The sequence below is a fragment of the Phymastichus coffea genome, unplaced genomic scaffold (assembly GCF_024137745.1).
Source record: "Phymastichus coffea isolate CEN01 unplaced genomic scaffold, Cenicafe_Pcof_1.1 PCOF00061, whole genome shotgun sequence".
In the NCBI taxonomy this organism is placed as follows: Eukaryota; Metazoa; Arthropoda; class Insecta; order Hymenoptera; family Eulophidae; genus Phymastichus; species Phymastichus coffea.
Window position 1 is genome coordinate 819,019 of NW_026706872.1, and position 21,860 is coordinate 840,878.

Sequence of the window (21,860 nt, forward strand, 5' to 3'; positions counted from 1 at the left end):
GAGTTTAGCGAGAAGGTTCGTCGGGATTCTCTTGTCCCATTATTTGCTCTTTCCTGCTTTAATCTGAGAATTCAACGCAGCTTTTATTACTTGGAATAGTTGCGAGGCAAGAGAAAATCAGCTCCAAGACTTTTATTCGTAGTCCAAGACTCTTATTGGCCTCCTTCCTTATCGAAACATTAAAATTGCTGATCGAATCGCTAAACTCCTCCCGAGAACGCGAAAATCGATAGTCGTTCGCTCTCGAATTGAAAATTTTGAAATGCTTATCCGGAAGGAAGGAGAAAAAAGAAAAACCTGTTTTCCCGGATATAAAACTTTTTACGACTGCCCACAAAAGACGTAAGTAAGAGCGATAATAAAAAGAAACGATTATCGATTTTTTTAAATGTTGAAGGTGTTATAAGTCGATGTTTAGTTTTAAAAAAGAAGTAGCGTGGCAGAGAACTAAAAGTAAAGCGATCAACGACAAGAAAATTATGAACTGTAAATCTGGAAAACCGAGGCGAGTATCTGAAAAAGGCAAAGAAGAAAAATAAATAAAATAGATCTATTATGATTACCGCTAAACACGTTATATGATTATATATGAACAGGTCTTAACAAATACGAACGGGAATTTCGTATTCAAAGCTATGGCTGTGATCTTTACTAATCAGTACGATTCGTATTGTATTCGACACACTACGCGTATCTCATAGGTATATCTCATGATTGAATTATGTAAAGCGTATAAATAACTCAAGTATAATTGTAATGCGATTATCTCGTACAGTGGTATTGGCATTCGACCTTATCTTCTACGGACTATGGCAAAAGCATGCTATTCAACATTTATGCAAAAGACAGGGCAATCGAAGGAAGATAAGAAACGATGCCAATATCGAAAGAAGATAAAAACAGAAACGATTAAGAAGGATGTATAATACAACAAGAGTTTGGTGAGCGAGATTGTTGTGTTCAGATTTATTCTTGTGTAGGTCCAGCGCTAACACGCACCTGCGACCCAAACCACCACCACACGACGATATTCTCGTGCCAAAATCACAAAAAAGAGCACTTTTTGTTCCAGCCCCCCAGGAGTCGGTTGCACTACGTGCAAGCCTTGCACGCAACATAATCTTTTTGCACTTTGCTGCGAGCCGTTTATTCTGATGTTATTTTATCTCTTGTACGCTCATTCTGATCATTTGCGAACATTGACTTTCTTTGGTCCGCTGCTGTATGAGAAACTGCCAGTAGTATACCTTAAAAAATCAAAGCTGTAAATAGTCGTTAAAGTATGTACGATCGCTTCGCGTTTAACCGCAAGGAAAACAAATACAAAGTTGAGTCTACGTCCGATAATGACGATGAGCTTTGTATTATACCAGCCACGGACTGAAATGTAATATATATGATAATGGATGCGGTTAAAGTGCAGGCTGTTCGAAAGTATAAAAAGAGAAGAGATGAAACGTGTACTCGACTGTCGAGTGCTTTCTATTTCCACAGCTATAATCTCCGCGAGTTGTGCATTAATCAAGCAAAGGAATGAAGCGCTTTCGTTTTTCCAAATATATTACGAATGCGAGTATGTTTCTAGTCAGACGGAAACGAATACTTGGAAAAGATAGCTAAAACAAATAAAAACATTGGAATAGAAGGTACGCGCGAAAAGATGATGAGAAAAAAGGCTTCGATGTATTTTCACTACATAGTCCTGTCTACAGTCAATTCATTTTTGTATTTATACTTATCAATCCGTGTATCTCTATTGTCATAAAAATCATGCCAAAAATAAATGTTACATTTACGCAATAAACATTTTTTCTCATTTTATTTCCTTGTTATCTTGTTCTTACGAATAAAGTCAAATAGTCAACGCATCAAGCTCATTACAAACGTATCATTCATTCATACTTTTAATTAACAATCTGGTGAAGGAGAGCTTATATTCGATTGATTACACACGACGTCAAATAAAAACTTATTAACTTTCATATGAAGTTATACTTAAAACTCGCGTTCGTCAATTCAACAAGCACATCATTTTACAATCTGGCATAATTATTATATAATGTTCAACCATTGTATCTTCTCTCAAACCATACGGCGTATTCATTAATTTTTTTCAAAATCTCTTAATCCGATGCACTAATTGGATTAATTCATTCTTCCCCCTTCTATCTTTGGTAAGGTCTTTGAAACACAGTTGGCGTCACCAGTAGCGGCGGCGGCGGTGATGACGGCGACGGCGACGGCGACGGCGACGCAGCGCTGTATCAAAAGCATCAGTCACGCTACAAACAGCTTCCAAGATCTCTCTTGTCTATAACAGCGAGCCTCGAAAATGGGTATACCGTCAGTAGAGCAGAACAGCGCCTCGGGCGAATCGCAGCCGTCAACTTTAACAGCAATTAGACAGTACACCACACTTGTTCCATGCCCTGAACTTCTCTCTCTCTCCTGAAAAGTTGCCCAATTGTCGGGCGCGTCAGAGAGAAACTCGCTCTCTCTCTCAAATTAGACGCGAAGAAATTCGCTTAGTGCGCCACTCCTCTCTTTGACACAACCGAGCCGTTGTGTCCTTAGCACTCCGTGGATATTATAACTTTCAAGGAAACTTGGCGTCGCATAGCTTATTTCCACGTGGCGACGGCGAGACTATATTTGCTTGCCTGTTCGTTTGCTTAATTGAAGCGTGTGCCGATGTTTCGAAAAATTGATATTTTATGATGGCTCAATTTTTTTTCGGTGTTTTGCGTTCTCAAGTTGGAAGACCTTCAAAATGGTATTTATCAGGTACATGAATTTAATTTTAGCAGGCAGAACACCAAGTTGATAATCGACAAGAGTGCGCGAGTCGAAGGGCCCGACGGACCCACAGGTACAAAACAGATGCTCGGAGCTCGTCAGCGGCAGGAGAGCTCGGTACGTCTCATTAGCATCCGTAAACATTCGGCTGTGTGCGCGCGCGCTACACCGCACAGAGGCAAATTAGGCCAGAGTCGAGCATAATTTACTCGGCGCTATTCGGTTTGATGAGGTTTCCAGACCCACAGCGGTAGCAGTTTGACCCCGAAATTTATTGCCTACCACGCGACTTTATTCACTGCTAGCAGCAAATTCGTTTAATTGCAAACGCATGCATACACGGCTGAACTCGTTAAATAGTGCAACTCATTATAAGCTTTGCTCTCTTGATATTTTGATTAATGTAGTTGGTTTTTTGGCGGCTAGCGGGAAGCGGCAGATTGAATTTTGAGAGGTCGCCCGTGATGATTTGCGTTTTATAATTGGTTTCCTGATTGCTAAATTGAATTGCAAGTGAATCAGGGAATAATCGAGTAGGTAGTTGGCGATACGGTCAGATGTCGGTTTTTCCCTTGAAATTGCGGTTTTAGAAAAATATCGCCCATCGTTCAATTAGAATTGCATCTAGCTTATAAGATGATTGATTGCGCGAAGTTTGTAATCGTATTACGCGGTAGACTACGAGGGAAAGAAGGCTCTCAAAGACCAATCTAATCACAGCCATCGTAGCGGTACAGCTGCCAAGATAAACATGCAATAAATCGGTGATAATCTTGAAAGGCGGATGTCCCCTCAGCACAGATAATTCGCTTCTTCGCGCGCGATGATTGTCGATTCAATGCGACGACATTAATCAGAGTGTACGTATTACGGGGCGAAGGGGCCTGCTACAAGCCCCCGGATTTCAGCGTATAGCTCGTAGAGAATTTCGAAATTTACATAACCGCCCTATGCGCGTGGGCACGATGAATTTCGCCTAGAGTATACTTTGCATCTATGCCGGCTCTGCGACGTTCCCGTTATTTATGGCTTGACTGCAACACGCCAGAGTAGCTGTGTATTCTACTATTTCGTTCCATTCGCTTCTTTTCTTCAATTACCCGGTTAACTAATTTTTGTTGCTGGCGCTTAGCTGAATTTCAGACTTGTGCTTTAAATTTAATACGTGTTTGAATAGATTTGAACACGAGCACGGATGTGTAGCTTGTCGATCGAAAATAAGCGTTCTTTAGATTAGAAATCGGATACGTCGAACGTATCTTTCGGTCAAAAGTAAAAACATTATTTATTTAGCGTTGGCGACACTACTGTGAATTTAGTAGTCCAATCGACGATCAACGTTTAGAATGCGAAGATAATAAACGATCTGCAGAGGGTTCACGAGTTGACGCAACCGGCCGTGGAAAAGAATAAATCACAATTTATTCTCTCGTACAATAATTCTTCAGCCGCACAATAGGCGAATTAATTAGCTGTCTTGCAGTTTATGCGTCTATCTGCGCGTGTACGGATTCTGCGATGCCTCGTCGCTGATTGATACATTTTCTGCGCAACAATGAAACTCGCACTTGCGGCGCTCTCGTCGAGAATTTTTATATTCAGACGCGCGCGAGATGAATATCCTGGCATAGAAGCATATATTCTCTTTCATATTCGCATCTCTGCAAAAGAAAACACGGCACCGCGAGAGAGAGAGAGAGAGAGAGAGAGAGAGAGAGGCTTTTTCGCGGAATAATATAATTTTTTTTGCCTCGCGTGATTAACGATTTCGCGCTATATTCGTTTTTATTATACATTCGTATCACACAGCAGCGGCGTCGGCGGTAGTTGGGGATTTATAGGGTTATACCTTCTTCCTACTTCAATGTATCAGAAAAGTATACGCTTGCGATAAATTCAGCCAACATCGATCGGTATCGAAAAAAATCTACAATTTTTTCAACTCGAGCTCTTTGATAAACGAGTTGCTTTTCACGTGATGAAATCGCGATATTGTGCTTTTTAATGGGATCCTAGCCTGGTGCGTTTTGCATTCGGTTGAGTTATACTTATTGTCGCGAGAGAGCACGAAGAGGAGGCCTTGGTGCGGTCTACCGATAAGCGTTGTTGTTTGTAAGCGAGTGTACGTGACAAAGGGTACGTGTGCCAGTGTAACGAACGATTTGCGGTATTGTTGGCATACACTTTACACTTTCCAAGTATATACGCCCGCAGGCGAGCTGTGATTTTCAATAATTCGAATAATTATCTCCGTTGAATTGAACCGTAATCCGTGATCGTTTTTTATGCAGCTACGGTTTCTTCTGACAATTTCAATCCAAACGAAGCAAAGTTGCTCTCTAATTATGATCAATTTCACCATTTGACGAGAAAAACGAAAGATCGAGAATACAGAGGAAAATGATGGAAAGTCGTGACCCATATTCGGTCGCGTCTGGCAGTGGACCTATTGATATTCTATCGTCGCAGATTCGAACTAACAAAGTTTACTCACAGAGTAGCAATGCCGAGGCAAAATTGAAAAGAAATTACATTGAAAATGAACGATATCATTAAAAATGCGAGTGGCAATTCGATACAATTATCAGGTGCAAATTTCGCGTAGTGAGATAGCGAGGGCGAACACTCGCTGACTTAATTTGCGATAAAGGAACGTGTCCCTCAGCGCTTGGTAATTGAACTGTCGGACAGAGAGAGAGAGAGAGAGAGAGAGAGAGACAGGAACGGCTGTAACCTCGACTGTAGATAAAGCTAAGTACCGCCGCGAGAGAACGTTATATACAGAGGCATCGCGAAATAGCATACACGAACTACGCTGTAAAATATTACAACGATCAATTTCACTTATTCTATGGTGGAACTCCTTCCTTTGTTGGCGCCAGGAAAAGAAAACTTTCTGTTAATCCTTATGGCAATAGCTTTTCCCTTGGCCGCCGAATAATCCATCGCTTCCAATTTAAAACTAAGCGTAGATTAATAGAAGTCTACGAGTACGAGCGAGGGCTAAACGGGAAGGAGCAGGTAAAATTTGATCCGGCACATCGCGCGTAATCGTGCCGCACCGACTATCTAATTAACGCGCTCGCGCTGCGAAACAGTACTCAGTATTCAGCTGTATTGCGCTGCCTCGAAATAATTCAATTTCAATAGCTGCGCGGCTAATTCAATTGTGTCTCTCGCGGGCGCGAGATAACGCCGACAGCAGTACTGCTTGAATTTTAAACGCGCTTGCTTCTTAACGCGGCTTATCGCTCTTGGCCGCCTCTAAATCTTCGATGCGCTCAACTTTCCCAACTGAGTTTGCGTATCGGAAGGCTTTTCCATTTGCAGTCGAAGCTAACTTTTAGCTCGGGCGCAATACGCTAGGTACAGAAAATCATTGGCCTGCCTGGTGATTAATCTCAGTGCGGTCTTCTTTATTTCGCAGCAGCAATGACGACAAAATGCGCCAGAAAAACAACAGCTCCACGAAATGCGAAGCTTTGTCGCCAATGAGTTATCTTTTTCTCATTGCACCGACCTGTCAGCAGTCCTCGTCTCGTCTCTTTGCTCGACTAACTTTGTTAACGATCTTGCCTCTACGATGTTTTGCTAAGCTATCTTCGCTCTACATGACGGACGTACGAGCTCTAAGCTGCTTGCTTCTTACGAGATCATACATGTATGGAGATATAATTTTCATGACATATATCGCTTCAGTCAGATCTATTCTGAAAATTGGATGTCGAGGGAAAAATCTATTTTTTTATATATAGAATTTTCATAATGTTAAAAATTTTGTTTATTTCGAGACGTTGATATGTGAGTTGTGCATTTTTTATATTTTAATAATTTCTTGTGAAGATTTACAAAAATTTCACTTTAGTAAAACACTCAATAAAAATTCGTTACTTTTTCACTATTGATATTTCATGTTTCGCTGCATCCGTAGCTTTAAAGTTTGACTTTATTCGATGTTTTGTAATATCACATTGACACATGTATGATACGTAATCTGTTCAAACTACACTTTGTCAATAGAATGCAAACGTGGGGTATGTAAATGCGTGCGTGTGTATTGTCCTCTTTACAACGAAGTAAATATTTTCTCCCATCGATTTTGCAATATCCATATTCGTTAATTTTATAGAGACATTTCTATCATCAATGGTTTTAAGCAGTTTACAAGTTCTACGTATAATAATCCCTACCTTAGCAATTTTAGCTTGATATTAGAAATTTGCTTAGAAAGCTGACAAGCTTGCGATCAAAAAGTAAATGCGGTGTAAGAACAGCTAATATAAAGAATAGCATTAAAAAAATATCCAGGAAAAAGTTTATCCTAAGAGGATTTTTATGTAGAAATGATCTCGTACCGAATTTCTCTTGTTACAAGAGAAAGATATACTTTTTTGGTAAAGTTTCAATGAATAATGTGTCCTCAATCGTCGGATCTTCTTTCCTTTTCCGTTTTCTATCCTAAATTACCGTCGTACAGAAGAATATCAGTATTAATATTCCAAGTTGTTGCCAGAGCTAAGCCGCGAGAAAGTCGATTTAACGAATTAGCCAGTCAAGCTAGCGCGTTGAGATTCTGTTTCGATTTCAGTTTCGATTTGGATTGACGAGCGAGCAAGTACAGGCGGCTGTCCGTCCGAATCCTCAATAATCTGGTCGGATGTTCACGCTTTAGCGGGAAGCCCATGGGAACGTAGTCTTTCTCTCTCTCTCTCTCTCCCGTTGCGCTTTGACAAGTCTGATGGATTGGTCGGACGCCACATTAACTGACCGTGTGCCTCGCGTCTTGTGCGTGTGCAGGGCTTGTTCATATCTTGTGGCACTTTCCATCGGTCTCACGGAAATCACATTGGTCAACATTTTGAAATAAAGCAACAGAATATTTGTAATACTATTCCTTTGTTTATTTGAATAAAGTGGTAGAGTTTATTGTTACGTTGCTTGTGGAGAATAATTATGCTTCGATGAAATTATATGCAAACAATAACGAATAGCTTGGTATTTCAACAATATAGTACAATTGTTGAAAATCGTGTAACCTATTTCCATAGATAATAGAGTGAGAAAGAGAGAGAGAGAATTCAATAGCACATTGTCTATCATATTCCGCCGGATTATTCTGAATGATTATTATCTTTCTCGCCTATAATTTATGATGAATATGCGGAGCTTTTGTGCGCGATCAATCCTTATCACTGTGAAACGTTACAGCTAATCATTTTAATTTAAATATTATTTTAGAGTTTTTAGCATCGGCGAATGATTATTTCGATGGAGCTTTACGAATAAAAGTCGCGGCTGAAGTAAATACAGAATAATTTAGTTGCAGTAGGAAAGAAAACTGAGCTTTTTCCATTTGTTCTCAGGCGCCTGGGAGAAACCTACAACCCTTTGCACGTTCTCACCCTTATCGTCGTTCGAAAACTGACGGGGCTTTGATCGATGAGACACACTGAAAGTCAGTGAGAGAAACGTTCATGTGACGAGGGAGAGCGGCGTATCTCTTTTTGACAAAAGGATCGACAAAGTAAGAGAGTCGGCTGTATGCACCGAATGAAAATAGCATGTGCGTATGTGCATCAAAAGAGAAGATTAATGTTTCGAAGATCAGCGGTATAAGATGGCTTTTGAAAATGCATAGACGACGCAGGATGAATAAATACGGCGCATCGTAAATTCGAGCGTGTTGCTTTCATGTTTTCTCTTTTGCTTGACAATGCCAGGAGAAGATGCGCCGCGCCTTATATTACTGTAATATTTTCAAAGCTCTCTTTCGACATGTTGAATTAAATGAGACGAGTGTCCTCAAAATGAAAATAAACGCGTACAGCTATATCCGAGAGACGACAAACACACATAACGCTCCGTCTTCATTCCCCAGTAAAAGCATTCATAACGTCGTCGCCGTTGTCGTCCCTATCTCTTTGTTCAATCATCGATAAAACTAGACGAGCTCGCGTAGACAACGACTCCTCTTGCCATTCTTTTCCTCTGAGCTCTCGGCCTGTCGACGGAAGCAACTAGAGGTTTTCCGATATTACTTTGGTCTTTCAGTGCCTTCGCCTTGACAACAAGTCAGCCGAGAGAAGATGCTCTCTCGAGCCTCCTGTCAACAGAGCAACTTCTTCAAGCTCTTTAATAATGTTTTCCGAACCCTCGGGAGTTTACAGCCATACCCACTTGCTGATTACAGCTCCACTTTCGGATTTCTCCGCTGTTTCGACTTGCTCGATCTTCCACGGTCTCGACGAAACTGGGTCATTTTTATCGGATCATATTCGTCGCTGCACGCCTTTCTTCCAAGGGATGCAAAGCATGCGTTGCTGCTTTTTTACTTGCGCGCGGGAGTTAAGGGACCGATGATATCAGTCGCGATGGACGCTGGACTTACTTGCCGCCACCAGTCACTGAATTTTCCGAATTTTGCACGTTTCCACTGAAAGTCAAACATTCACTCTTCATGTCTCATTATTTTAACCAAACTGGACAATGGTTCGGCAAGTGTATACATCGGTTCCTATAAATACTTATACATTAAATTGTTACTTGCTACAGCACGTCATGTACGAGGGGTCACAGTCTCGTCGGACAAAACACAATTACAAACTTGAAAATCTTTTTGCGCAACAGTCTACGCCAAAGAATAAAACAAGCTCCAAGTTTAGCTCCGATTCTCACATATTGCGACTGAGATTGTAAAAATTCGAAACAAAAAAGGGAGCGAGAGAAATTTTATAAAAATTAAATTTTCCGAGCTGCTTTACTTGCTTCCTTTTTTTTTCCTTCACAACTGCCAAAAGTTTTTCATAAAACTGAGGGTAGTTTTTACCCCGAAGGAAAGATCCAGTACTGTTATTAAAGAAAGCAGAGAACCGTAAGAAAGTTGAGCTAGCAAGGTGGGAGTACAGCGGCAGCCACGCGACGGGCGCACATAAATTTGAAGCGCGCGCATGCATACCTAGCCGAACGCGCGAGAAAGATAAAAGGGCAAAAGAACTGGCGTTGCATGTTTCGTCCGTAGGACGCTGCGCTTGCTATAATGCATTTGGAGTATTGGAGGACGCCGAGCAAATCCAATATAAGCCTTTTTGTTTGCTATACGGAGCTCGCAAAAGCGGCAATATGTTTAATGGCATTCGAGGGTAAGTTTAGAACAAGCCAACCGCGACTAAAACCAGGCAAATCCTCGAAAGCCAGACACACGGCAGCATACTACTCTCTGACCCGACCCCACTTCCAATGTATGTGTGTGTGTGTATGCCACATATATCGTGCTCTTTAATTCCTCCCATATAGTCGCTTAACAACAACCATCGCATAAATTCTAAACGCCTGCTGCTGCTAGTGCTGCCACTCCTTTACCTTAACTTCTGACAGTGGCGGCGCTACAGCGGGGCGCGAGTAAGCTTGAAACTTTGATGCACCACATACACACGCGTGTCTATGAATTATTTGGCAGCGGTGCCCGGCTGAGTGACTACTGGATTTGGGCTGGCGCGAGTAATTGATGACTCGAGTCTTGGCTTCGTACATCCTCTCCTTGATTTTCTTGTGCCTATAGAGAGCGAATCACGCTGTTAAGCTAACGCCAGCGATCTATAGGATAATGTTTGAAATATTAGACGAGAAGCTCTGACAATTTAAGTTACAATCATTAGCTTGCGCGAACGTGCTTTACATGCACTAAATGCGTTGTGTGGAGAGTAACGTATCCGTAATGGGGGAGTGATTAAAGAATGATTGCCGGCGTGAAATTCAGAGAAACTTCTGGAAGAGCATTATGCAAAATACGCGCCCGTGCGCCCCACGCGCAAGCTCCAAACGTATTCTCAAGTGTAAGCTGGGAATTAGGTTCGCCGCGCGCACGCACTTCGAAGCCCTGGTAATGTCCAACTCGCACACGTTACGAGCTCTCGTTCGACGAAAAAAATGCAAAATCCGTTTGGCCAATTCTGCAATGGGCGCCCCGCAGCTTGTCGCGTGTCAGTGCAAAGCAGCAGGAATTCCAAGCGATCGGCCATGAAATAAACGTCAGGAAGCTGACACTAGCTTCGCGCTCCGGTATTTTTATCGGTCGGAAATGTTGCGCTCGCGTCCCATAAAACTGTCTCGTAATCGATGCACCGGCCGTGTAGCGTAGCTGTGCATGCCCCGCGCGCACGTGTCGAGGCTTTGCTCTCTCTCTCTCTCTCTCTCTCTGTCCGTAAAAAACGAATTCGCGCTTTGCCATGAGCCTCCGGAGAGCGGCCGCGCTTGAGCAAGAAAGCTCAGTTATACTCGTATAGCCGCAGCACCCACCGCGACGCTGACCTAATTAAATTTTATTTGACTTGCTGAAAAGGGGTATTATCCTTTAGTTGCTAGCGCGCGGCCCGACTCCTTCCACCTTCTTCCTTTTTTTCACTATGCTAGCGTCCATTTTTAGATTCCTTTTGTTCTACGTGAATTAACTTTGTCGGCTTCTCCGTCTCTCCTTTTTCTGTTTCCCTTACAATGAAGCTCGTCACGTTTATCTACAGATTTTTCACTGACGGCCAGTGCAGTGAAAATTTTCATGCAACCTTTGAAGATTGCAGTTTTTCTTTTTTTTTATTCGATGTTATTGCCAAATGTTCGTATTTTTCCAGAATCTTTCTGCGCTCAACGTGCAATTGCTGACGATGTCATGGCATATTTCTGTTCACTCGCATTGCACCTAAACTCGATGGTATTACACATCGACACATTTCCACACGTCTTCCGATATTCCAATCCTCATTCATGTCGATGCGTTGAATGAAATGTATAATGTCAGCACTTGCAAGGGATTTTCGGTGGAATATTTAAAAAATATTTCTCTCATTCGTATGGTGCGCTCATAGTGAGACTCTAGGACATTGTTGAACTGTCGCAAGCGAGCGATACGTTCACGCTCAATAAACGTGATTACAATCTTTCTTGTATGAGGCTGAGTAAAGCTTGTTTGGAAAGGTACGCGCCAAAGTCTGACATTAAAACGGAGATTTTGAAGGTGAACAAATAATTTGTCTTCAGAAAAGGCGTAACGTTATTGTCGCGAGGAAACACGGCCAGGTCGCTAACGACATTCGAGTTCAGAGAAAATGATCCCCTGCAGCGTCGAAATTGAAACAGCTCTCGCGTCAGCTGATTGCAGTGCAATACGGTGCCGCGCCGCACAGTTGACTAGACTTGAGAAGCTGCCGGCAAACAGCAGCAGCTCTCTCTGTGGCACAGTGTGTACTTTGTATTACGTATCTCTCGCGTCAAGAGAGACGGTATGAAGATAGCTTCGTTGCTGCAAGCAGCCGTCGCCTATAAAAGTGAAAAACTCGCTTGCCCTCGGGGCTCTGCAATCGAAGGCGATTGAATTGAACTCGATGCTTGCCTATCGATCGCTTCGATACAGCCGTTGCTGCCTCTTCTCTATGCGATTTTTCCGGTTCGCTCATTGCACGTCCATTGCACATTCCTTACATGACCCAGTCCACTATTATTAATCCTATTGCGAGAATAGCTGGCGTATTTATAGCAGCCATATCGAATATTCGAGTATCGAGTATTCGATTTAGCTGCTTCGTTCGCCCTCAGCGACGCCTAATCTTTTGCCCGAGCTTTCCTCGCCTCTAAATCTTTGTCCGAGACAGTGAGCAACTTCTCTTTCGTTGTTTCCCTTCGCTCGGAAAACGTGCGGCCTCGCTGTGCGTGTGAGCGAAAAAATGTTCGGCGGAGGAAAAAAAACGGCAAAGTGCGCGGAGGACGTGCGCTGCTCCTTTGTTTCTATCGCCGGCGAGCGGATGCCGAAGCGTTAATTAAATTAGTCCACGAGGAGCTGCCTCATAGAGCGCGAGTAAACTCGAAGTTTTATTGCCTTGGAGCTCGCAGGGGAGCCGCATTCTTTTCAGCCTCTTGGCCTGCTTCATCGCTTAATCGGGGACTTGGTCAAACTTTCTTCTTCTTCGTGCTCAAGCTGCCTCTGCGAGCTTCGCGCTATTTATTATTTCCTTTGAACAGATGACTCCATATTAGATCGGAGGCTGAACGTAGTGCACTCGCGTTACGCGCTCCTCGTTTCTCCTCCTGTCCCGCAGCTTCGTGCTTCGTCGAGGCTTGCGCGCCTTTGCGCTTTTCTTTTTACCTCGCCAATCCACGAAGGCTATGCCCTATGTAAAACTCTTTCTCTTTTACTTTTCCTAGTTTCTTCTTGGAAGGGAAAACCTTTAATTTCCCAAGTTTTAGCCCCTTGCTCCGCGAAAGAACTTTAAGGATTTTCGAGTCTCCACTTTCGCTTGGGCGCGTACTTGGCACTATCGGAAAACTATAGTAATCCAAACGATTCGCGCACTCGGTGCCGGCCCATCGAGCCACTATGAAGCTCTCACTCGACTAAATCCAAGGTGTGCCAGTGTGACTGTGTGTCCTGGCCAACGAGAGCTCGTTACCATCGTGCTCCTTCTCGCCTCCTCTTCGTCGACGTCTCTCTCGACTTACGGAACTTAAGGCAATTATCTTGCCATCCGAGTTTTCCGCATATAAACGAAACTCGGCATTAATTAACGTCTCGTGTGAAAGAGAGAGAACGGGGGGTGAAAGGAAGGGATAAAGCTGTGTTTGTCATTCGCTTCGGTAAAAAAATGGTAGACCGATGCATAGAGAAAAAAATTTCTGCGAGGTTCGCTAATAATAACTACGCTTTTCACTGCAATACTATGTCTGACTTTTTAAGAGGATATTTGCTTCATGTGCTTTCTATACGTTTCAATTTATGAAAATCAGATAGTTGATTAATAAATGACAACTGAAATATAGTCAGTGAATTTATTCGATTGGCACGTATTTAAATGTTATTCAATTGGAAATATTAAATTATTTTACTGACTCTTCAATCGGATAAATAATCAAGAAGTGCTCGCAAGTGAAAAATAATTGAAAGCAAAGATAAAAAATGAGTAGTCGGTGAAGAAGGGTAGAGAGTAGACAAATAGGAAAGTAAGGTGTTTGGATAGCAGATTGAAAGGTAGCAAAGACAAACACACTGAATATAGAAAGAAACAAGGATATATTTTCCAAATCAGACTGTGCAGAGGCAGGGTGCGCGCGAGCGCTCAAACGCATTAGCAGGCAATCCTACCCTCGAGAGCCTTTTTGTCGGCGCCGCACGCACGCACCGCAAGAGGACAAAGGTGACATAAATTCCTGCTCCGTGGGGTTAGATTTCGCCGGGGATGCAAACCAGCAGATAAAGAGACTTACGATAATTGGTCGTCGCGCCCATAAATGCTCTGAACTTTCTGACCACCAAATCAATGATATCCTCGGTTTTATGCTTCCGTGGTCTGACCAAACTCTCACTTCTCTACTTACGGCAAGCTTTACCTTTTCTCCTCCCCTCCGCTCCTGTTCCGACGATCAATTTTCATGAATCTAAACAGCAATTTCACTTTAACTCTCTCTCTCTCTCTCGCTTTCACTGCGTCCTATCTCATTATAACGTGAAATCCGCGTGAAATCGTGCTGCTATATATACATACATATATAGGATATGTATCCCATTTACGAAACTCCGCGTATACTGTCTGTAATAACCTTTTTTTCTCTCTCTCCTCTCATCTCCATTTCCACAGGCGCATATATTTTTCGTCTCTCAAAGTGAATAGCGAAAGCGTTTTTCGCACGCGAGCGACGTTACGAGAGAGGGACTGAGGTTTGAATATAAATCCTTGGCTTCGCGTTCGAGACGAGGACGTCGCTGATGCGGTTCGGGAGATCAAATTGGGAAAAAATACAAGGATCGCGCAGGAATGCGATTTTTGCTGACTTGCGGTTTCCTAAGGATGAGCCGTTGAGGGCATAGTTTACAAATGTTTATTCTAGGCGATATTTCTGCCGGAGGAAGAATGGTAGAAAGACTTGTTTTTATTGTCAGGCTCGAGTTGATAGAGAGAGATTTATCGTCTTTCTTTTTGCTATCTTTAACGAGATCAATAAAAGTAGAAAATATTCTAAAGAGAAATTGTCGCATTCAAGATCGACTACTCGACCGTGTCGTTCATTAGAATCCAATAGCGATTTGCGACTCTTACAGTAACGAACTCAAGTCAAAGAGCAGAGTTGTTCGTGGGGGCAAATAGCACGCGGGCGTTATCCAATCGTAAGTTTCTTTGGCGCGCGCACTTGTTAACACTGTAAGCCGGGCCTGCCGATAATTTAAAAAGAAACTTTTTAATAGCGATTCACTCGTCGACAAGCAGCACTTTGAAAATCAGCAGAAGAGCCTCTTCCCCGTAAGAAATGGAAATGGAAAGCCGACAGAGCAAAGTGTTCGAGGCTGCGAAAGCAGTCGCATGCAAATGTATTTTTACCCTTCTTTCACTCTCTCTCTCTCTCTCTCCCTCTCTCCTCTCTCCTCTCTCTCATCTCTCTCTCTCTCTCTCTCCGCCCTCCTTCTCTTAACGGAGGTCATCTTGACGGAAGAGAAGACTAGTCGCGAAACTGATAAGGTTGCTCACAACTTGTTACTAGGAGTGTGAGCGCAGAGGAGTGGGTAATCTACGTGCGATAACTAAGTAAGTTCGCGCGAGAAATTGACGGCGACGGTGGCGACGTCTCGCAGGTCATCTCCAAGTTTTCACACAATTATCGATTGTCAATTTTGCAAGTTGTCCTGATGAAAAATAGCTTCTATAGGCATCGGTGTATGCATTGCTTACTGTAGTGATCTACAACGAGTCTACGACAAAGAGTGCATTAGACTTTGTGATTGGCAGTTGCTCATTCACACAAATGTCATGAATGTAAAAGGAAACGCAAGGAAAGAAAGACAAGAAAATTGAATGTGCGCCTATATAGTCCACTCGATGTACGCGCTTGTCTGTCTCGGCACAGAAAGAGTTCTTAATGGAGATCCAGGCCGAGACGGTAGGAGCTCATAAAGCAGCCTGGGCATCGATTATGCATGCACCACGCCAAACAGATAATCGAAGCGCGCGACTTGCTCGGCAGTCGAAGAGGACGCTGAGGAATTCTGCAGGGCTGCTCTCCACCGTGGCGAGCAAATGTTGCGATAATGGAAAAACAGGCGCGCGCGCGAGCTAGAGAAGGAGCCGCCTCGGGCTATGCGACTGGCAAGCCCTTTTACCTGCGGCTTGATCGTCTTAGCGATTTACGGCCGTCGCCGATGCCTTTGCTTGCTAGTTTCAAAGCTACACTGAGAGAGAGAGAGATGCTCTTGCTCAAGCCTCGCGGAGGTTCGCAAGCTCCTTTTTCCCGATGATGAATTGCGCTTGCTGATTTATTCCTTTGATGGTACGCGAATACGTTATATGCCCAATAAAATGGCAATTCCACATTTGTTCACGGCTTTTTCTCATTATAGTTCAGACAACTATGCATTTTCAAAAATTCTAACGGCTAATCATCGGCAAATTCTTCGCACACTTTAATCTGATCATTCTAGTCCTGCTAATGAAAATTCAATTACAATCACTAATCGATATCTGAAAAAAGCTCTCCATCGATTTTCGATTAAATTCAGCCAGCCTCTTGGCGTCTCATGCAATTTCGTCAGCTCTAGACAATAGAGAAAGAGAAGAGGCTCCTCCCCGCCAAAAACTACCGTTGCGCGCAAACACAATTCCCATCCACTCGTTAGAGTCGTCGCGCAATTGCTGACGCGCGCTCCGCATCAGCGGACTCGAGAACGCTGCGGCTGCTGCAGCCGATGCATTTGGCAAACGACTCGGAGAATTTTGGTAACTTGAGCTTCGCGAGCTTAAGATTTTAAGACTTGATAGATACTTGGCCGGCGATTAAGTTATTGGCTAGGAAAGCCCTTGGGTTTCGCTCTAAGAAAATTGGAAACGCATTGTTTTTTATTCTCTAGTTGCGTTTAATAATACTTTACCGATAGTGGCGAACCTACTTGAAAAGTAACTCTGTCATGGCTATTTCTTCAAACTCTAGTTTCATAGCAGCAGCTGGTCTCCCGTGTTACTTAATGCGAATTTGGAACCTGGACGACAAAGAAAAACGAATCAATTACCGCAAGCCATTTCGAAAAAACAGGCGAAAGAAGAAGCCTCATCAAAGCCACTGCGTCAAAAGCTCTCAATCTCCAACTCTCTCTCTCTCTCTCTCTCTCTCTCTCTCTCTCTCTCTCTCTTTCGTCTTGTCTCAAAGCGAAAGCGAAAAGCTCTCGTTGGCAATGCGCTTCGCAGATGAAAAGTTCTCGCTCCTCGTGTAAGCAGCAGTAGAGCAGGCTATATATAGATGAGCGAACGAACGAGGGAGAACGCGTGCCCTTTTTCCCTGTCTCGTAAAAGGGATTATCGTCGGGGAAAACTAGCAATTCAAGCGCGGCCCCTGTGATTTCCAAGCCTGTGAATTCGCGACCAACTGTCCAGAGATCGATCTAATTTGTCCTGGAAAAAAGTTTTATCGTTCGCGATAGAGCGAACGTGACGAATTGGTACTAGCGCGCTACGGAGGTTAACAAAAATCCGCGGGTCCACGATATCTCGCTGATTTTTTACGGCAAGCTCTGTCCAGAAAATACATCGCTCACCAGGGGTAAACACACGTGAGATGAGTATTTTTTCGTTTGGTCGTTCGGTTCAACTGCTTCGATAGCTTTAAAAGACCCACCAATAATTAACGAAAAAAGAAGAGGAAGAAATAGGGCGGCTTTTTCAAATTGGAAATTCCAAAAGAAAAATGCACTTGCAAAAAAGTCATAAGAAGTTTGCCTGTGGACAATCCGTTGGTCGACGAAATAAAGCGTTTGCGCTAGCAACTACTCCCCCTGTTCTAGACCTCTATAGTTTTCAGACTCAAATAAATATAAAAGTTTTGGGGCGACGCAGGAGGAAAAAGCGAGCACATCAGCGAGCTCACGCACGTACGTCGAAATGTTTTGAAAGAAGCTGAGATCCGAGCTGCCTGGTGTAGAAAAGATTGGCAGTGTGTGTGTTCGCTAAGTGGGTTAGGGACCAAAGCAAGACACACCTGCACGCACGGCGCGCGCGGCGCGCGCGTCTTTTCGTTGCCCTTTTCGCGGCTCGCGGCGCGCGGCGCGCGACGCGCGTGAAAACGAAAACTTTTTTGACAGGCAAAAAGAATCACGAAGCCCATCCTGCAGACTCCCTTTTTGTATCTGCGACGTATAGGCGTGCGAGCAGCCGGTGCCGTGTCTGCGCGCTGACGTACCTACGTCTATATCGTTTATACACACGCGCGCTCTGAAAAACTTTCATTCCTCGTACCGAAACCAACAGAGTACATCAGTTTTTTACTTCTTCTTCTGTGGCAGCGTAACAGAATTTTCCAGTAAATATCGCGATATTTCAACTCGATAGCACGTTTGAGCAAAACTTCACTTGCCCATAAGTCATTTTATTTGCTTTCGTTCACTTCTGACGCGAACGAAAGCTTCACGTGGCGTAAATAGTAACTAATACTAATGAAATACTGTTTATTTTATTGTATATTCTAACTTTGAACAGTTTTGCCGAGTAAGTGGCTCTAGTTAATTCGTAATGCGACATATCGAAAAGAAGCTGCATAGGGAAAACAAGCGAACGTTCGCTAGTGCTCTTCGTCGAGCATTATCGTCCGAGTTTAGTAGACTACGATGGAGACGAAAATTCAAGCACGGCGGGGGATTCCAGCGCAAGCAAATGGTTGAGGAGCGCCGATCGGACGCGAATTAATGTAGGCAAATGCGAGCAGCAGCGAAACACACAGCCGTAGCAGTTGCAGATAGCAGGGAAGCCGCTTGTCTGTTGCACACCTCTAATCATCCTAATCAGTCAGATATCTCGCAATTAACTCTTACGAAGAAGGACCTAAGCCTAATTAATCAAGCCCCGGCGCTTGCTCGAATACGCCGCTGCCTCCGGTTGCCAGTTGTACGTGCATGGCCGAGGCGCTAAGGGGCACGTAGGGCTATAAGATCCGAATGAGAATCGAGCTAATTGACAAATTGCTAATACGCGCGGGCCAACGTTGACGAATGGCGACCAATATAAGGCTTCCTCCGGCTTCGCTAATGGCCTCATTTCGCCTGGTCTTAACGAGATTAGAAGAGACTCTCTCTTGCAAAATGCAGAGGAACGGCGCGCCGACCACGACTAATCTTCATTTTTTTTCTTTTGCAGCTCTCCGGCTGGGCTAATTGAGTTTAACGCTGGTAGCCGATGACCGTTTCGCCCGTAGCAATCTCGTACCTCTATCTCACTGTCTCGCCGCGACGACTAAATATTTATGAAGCGTACGCAGCCGCCTCGCATGTAGCTTCGTAGCCTCGAAGCCCCCAATAGCACCGGATTATCTTTGTGTCATTAGCTTTTGAGCCGGACGCGGCGAGCGCCGGCGGCGAGGAGCTTTGCGCTCGCGTGCCCGCGGACAGCTGCCGATCCCCGTCGAATTCACTTGGCACGCGTATTTCACGAGCGTCGAAAAGAGACAGAGGCGCGCGGCTCGACCTACACGCTGCGAGCCCGCGCGGAGGGCTTGCTCAATTAGACTGACGCCCACAGAGCAATTAAGGCTATTTTCAATCAGCCAAGGTACTCCGGCGGGCGTGCTAGCGCGAAACTCGATCGATCGGCCAGTAGACGGAAATTCTCGTAATTAAAAAACTATAGACTTGAGGCGCGAGAGGAGCAGGAAGCTTATTCGGCTAACGAAGCTTTTCATCGGCGCAGAATCGACGCACGAAGAAAAAATCAAGCTGCCTGTCGAAGTAGACCGACCGGGAGTATTAATTAATCGCAATAGCTTGTTCGAAAAATACCGAGCTATTTTTTGTCCAACAAAGAAGAAAGCTCTCTCTCCTCTTTCCGGTCAGTGATTTCATTTTTTTTCCTCGCGCCGTGTCGACATCGGAGAAACGCAGCGCAAGGCAGGCTCGTCGGGAAGAAAGGCCTCGGCGGTGACGGAATGATGAATGGATGGCCTCGGTCGACAAAGGAGCGAGACGGCGTCGAAGTGCACACGACCACTAAACGCGACGTCTCGCGCTTGCTCGCGTGTTTCTTCGGCTGAAAAGCCGAGTTAAGACCACACAACGGTCGCGCCCCCGCAAAAGCAGCTCGCTCTCGCTTCGTGTGCGTATACATGGGCACAAAAGATGCCGCAAAGTCTGCGCATACGTTGCTATCTCTTTCGATTTCTATGAGCCCAGGGGGTTAGTCTTTTTTAGAGATTTTTCTGCGTTGCGTCTGCACTCTGCGCTGCGTTGCACTCCTCTGTGCATTATTCATTTGGCTTGGCTTTTCAACCCGCCTCTTTGCCGAGGGCTTGCATTTTTCATGTTTCTTTTTTTTGCGCGCTCCCCCCTCCCACTCTTCTTCTCTCCCCCTCTCTCTTCGTCTCTGCAAGAGCTAAATAAATAATCTAGATAAATACTTGGCTTGGGATGCAGTAGCCCAATTGCTTCCCAGAGGAATGGTTTCTTTCTCCTTCTTCGAGACGGAAATAACGAAGCTTTCTTGCAAATGTACATTTATAAATATGCGTTGAGCTCGCAAAAAACAACAAATAATTATCGCTGACGAAGGATACATTTATGCGCAGTTAGAAGAACGCTTCGGCATAGTCAAGAGAGTTATGTCGGACTAAAGGGATTCCTTACTACTTGAAGAGCTATTGTGATGGTAAACAACGGTTTTGGAGAAAAAATCCACCAAGACAACATAACAATTGTACGCCTGCTGCGCAGAGTAGCTACGTACTTTCTGTTTGACGACCACTTGTTCTCGGCAATAAAAGCGACACTTTACGGAAGCTAATTAGCTGCCCTTTCCTCGTCAAAGGCCGACTCGCGCACGCATAACTCATTTAATAATTTGCCCGGAAAAAGGAAAAAAAATGGGCAAACTAATTTAGCCGTGTCGTATGGCGAAACAATAAGAAGCACTTTTCAGTATGCTTCAGAAATTATTAACCGACAAGAGGACAATAGTCGAAACCACTCGGTACACTTGTCTCTCGAAATCGTAAAACACGCGCGCCCAGTCCGAGATGCTAAATTTGTGACGCTGATTGCTCCAAGAACCAGTGTGGAAAGGGAAGTAATTAATCTCGTTGCATGCAAATTCCTCGGGATTTCACGGCAATTTCAATGTTTATGAGGTCTTTTCGCGTACGTACGCATATCAAGGGATGGCCTCCTGCGTCCTTTGGGCAGTCGGGAATGCGCTGACGAGCTGACAAAGAATTCAGGGAATTTTAATTGCCACTGCAGAAACCAGCTTATATTGAATAAGTCAACAATGAGCGTGGAATTTGGCCGCCTTCAAAAATATAAGGCTGTATTGTAATAAGCTTGGCAAGGAGATAAGAAATCTTTGAGCAAATTTCATTTTCGTGCGCCTTTCGTTGTGTTAGGAAATTGGATTTCCTGGGAGAGAAACTTTGCGACTAGCGCAGTGTCTTCACCTTTTGGGTTGTCATTGGTCGGTTCGTTAGGCCCAAAGACCAATTGAATTCCCAACGGTCAAAAGCAGCCCGAACTCCTAGAGAGAGAGAGAGAGAGAGAGAGAGAGAGAGAGAGAGAGAGAGAGAGAGAGAGAGAGAGAGAGAGAGAGAGACGGATAATTGGCCTCGGGCGAGCTACGCGCCAATTCACGCTCCAGCTACTGCCATTTTTCCACCCTTTTCTTCCTTCACCCCTGTCTGAATCCCATGACTCCTCGAACTACTGTGCATTGCTCGCCTCGTCGGACCTCGGATCAAGAAAAATACTTATTAAGTCTGCTTTATTAAGGTTAATGCCTTATGCGTGTGCTACATCGAGAGGAATAAATACTAACTCCTTGAACAAAAGAAAAAGAAAGACTTCATTTTTTAGTTCAGACAGATACGTGATATTTTTAACTTTAGTCCTGTAACTCTAATTTAATATTTGGTATTTCTAATGCAAAGACAAAAGCAATGCTCGTAATAAATAAATGCGGTAAAAATATAATCTTTCCATAAATAAAGAATTTCCAAACACAATGAAATCCTAAAATATGTACATCGGAAGATTGCTACGATTGGGCCTGTCGGCTGGATTAAAATGCAACTAT

General features: G+C 43.9%; 1 protein-coding gene across 1 annotated transcript in view; it reads left to right on the forward strand.

The window, feature by feature from the left end:
• The window catches only part of LOC131666834 (uncharacterized), a 38,834-nt gene extending 30,559 nt beyond the window's left edge, over positions 1 to 8,275 (forward strand). The window contains exon 5 of the mRNA XM_058939804.1: positions 8,160 to 8,275. Within this exon, the coding sequence (XP_058795787.1) occupies positions 8,160 to 8,249 (90 nt within the window). The 3' untranslated portion in view covers positions 8,250 to 8,275. The remainder of the gene's footprint in view (positions 1 to 8,159) is intronic.
• Positions 8,276 to 21,860: the final 13,585 nt, after the last annotated feature.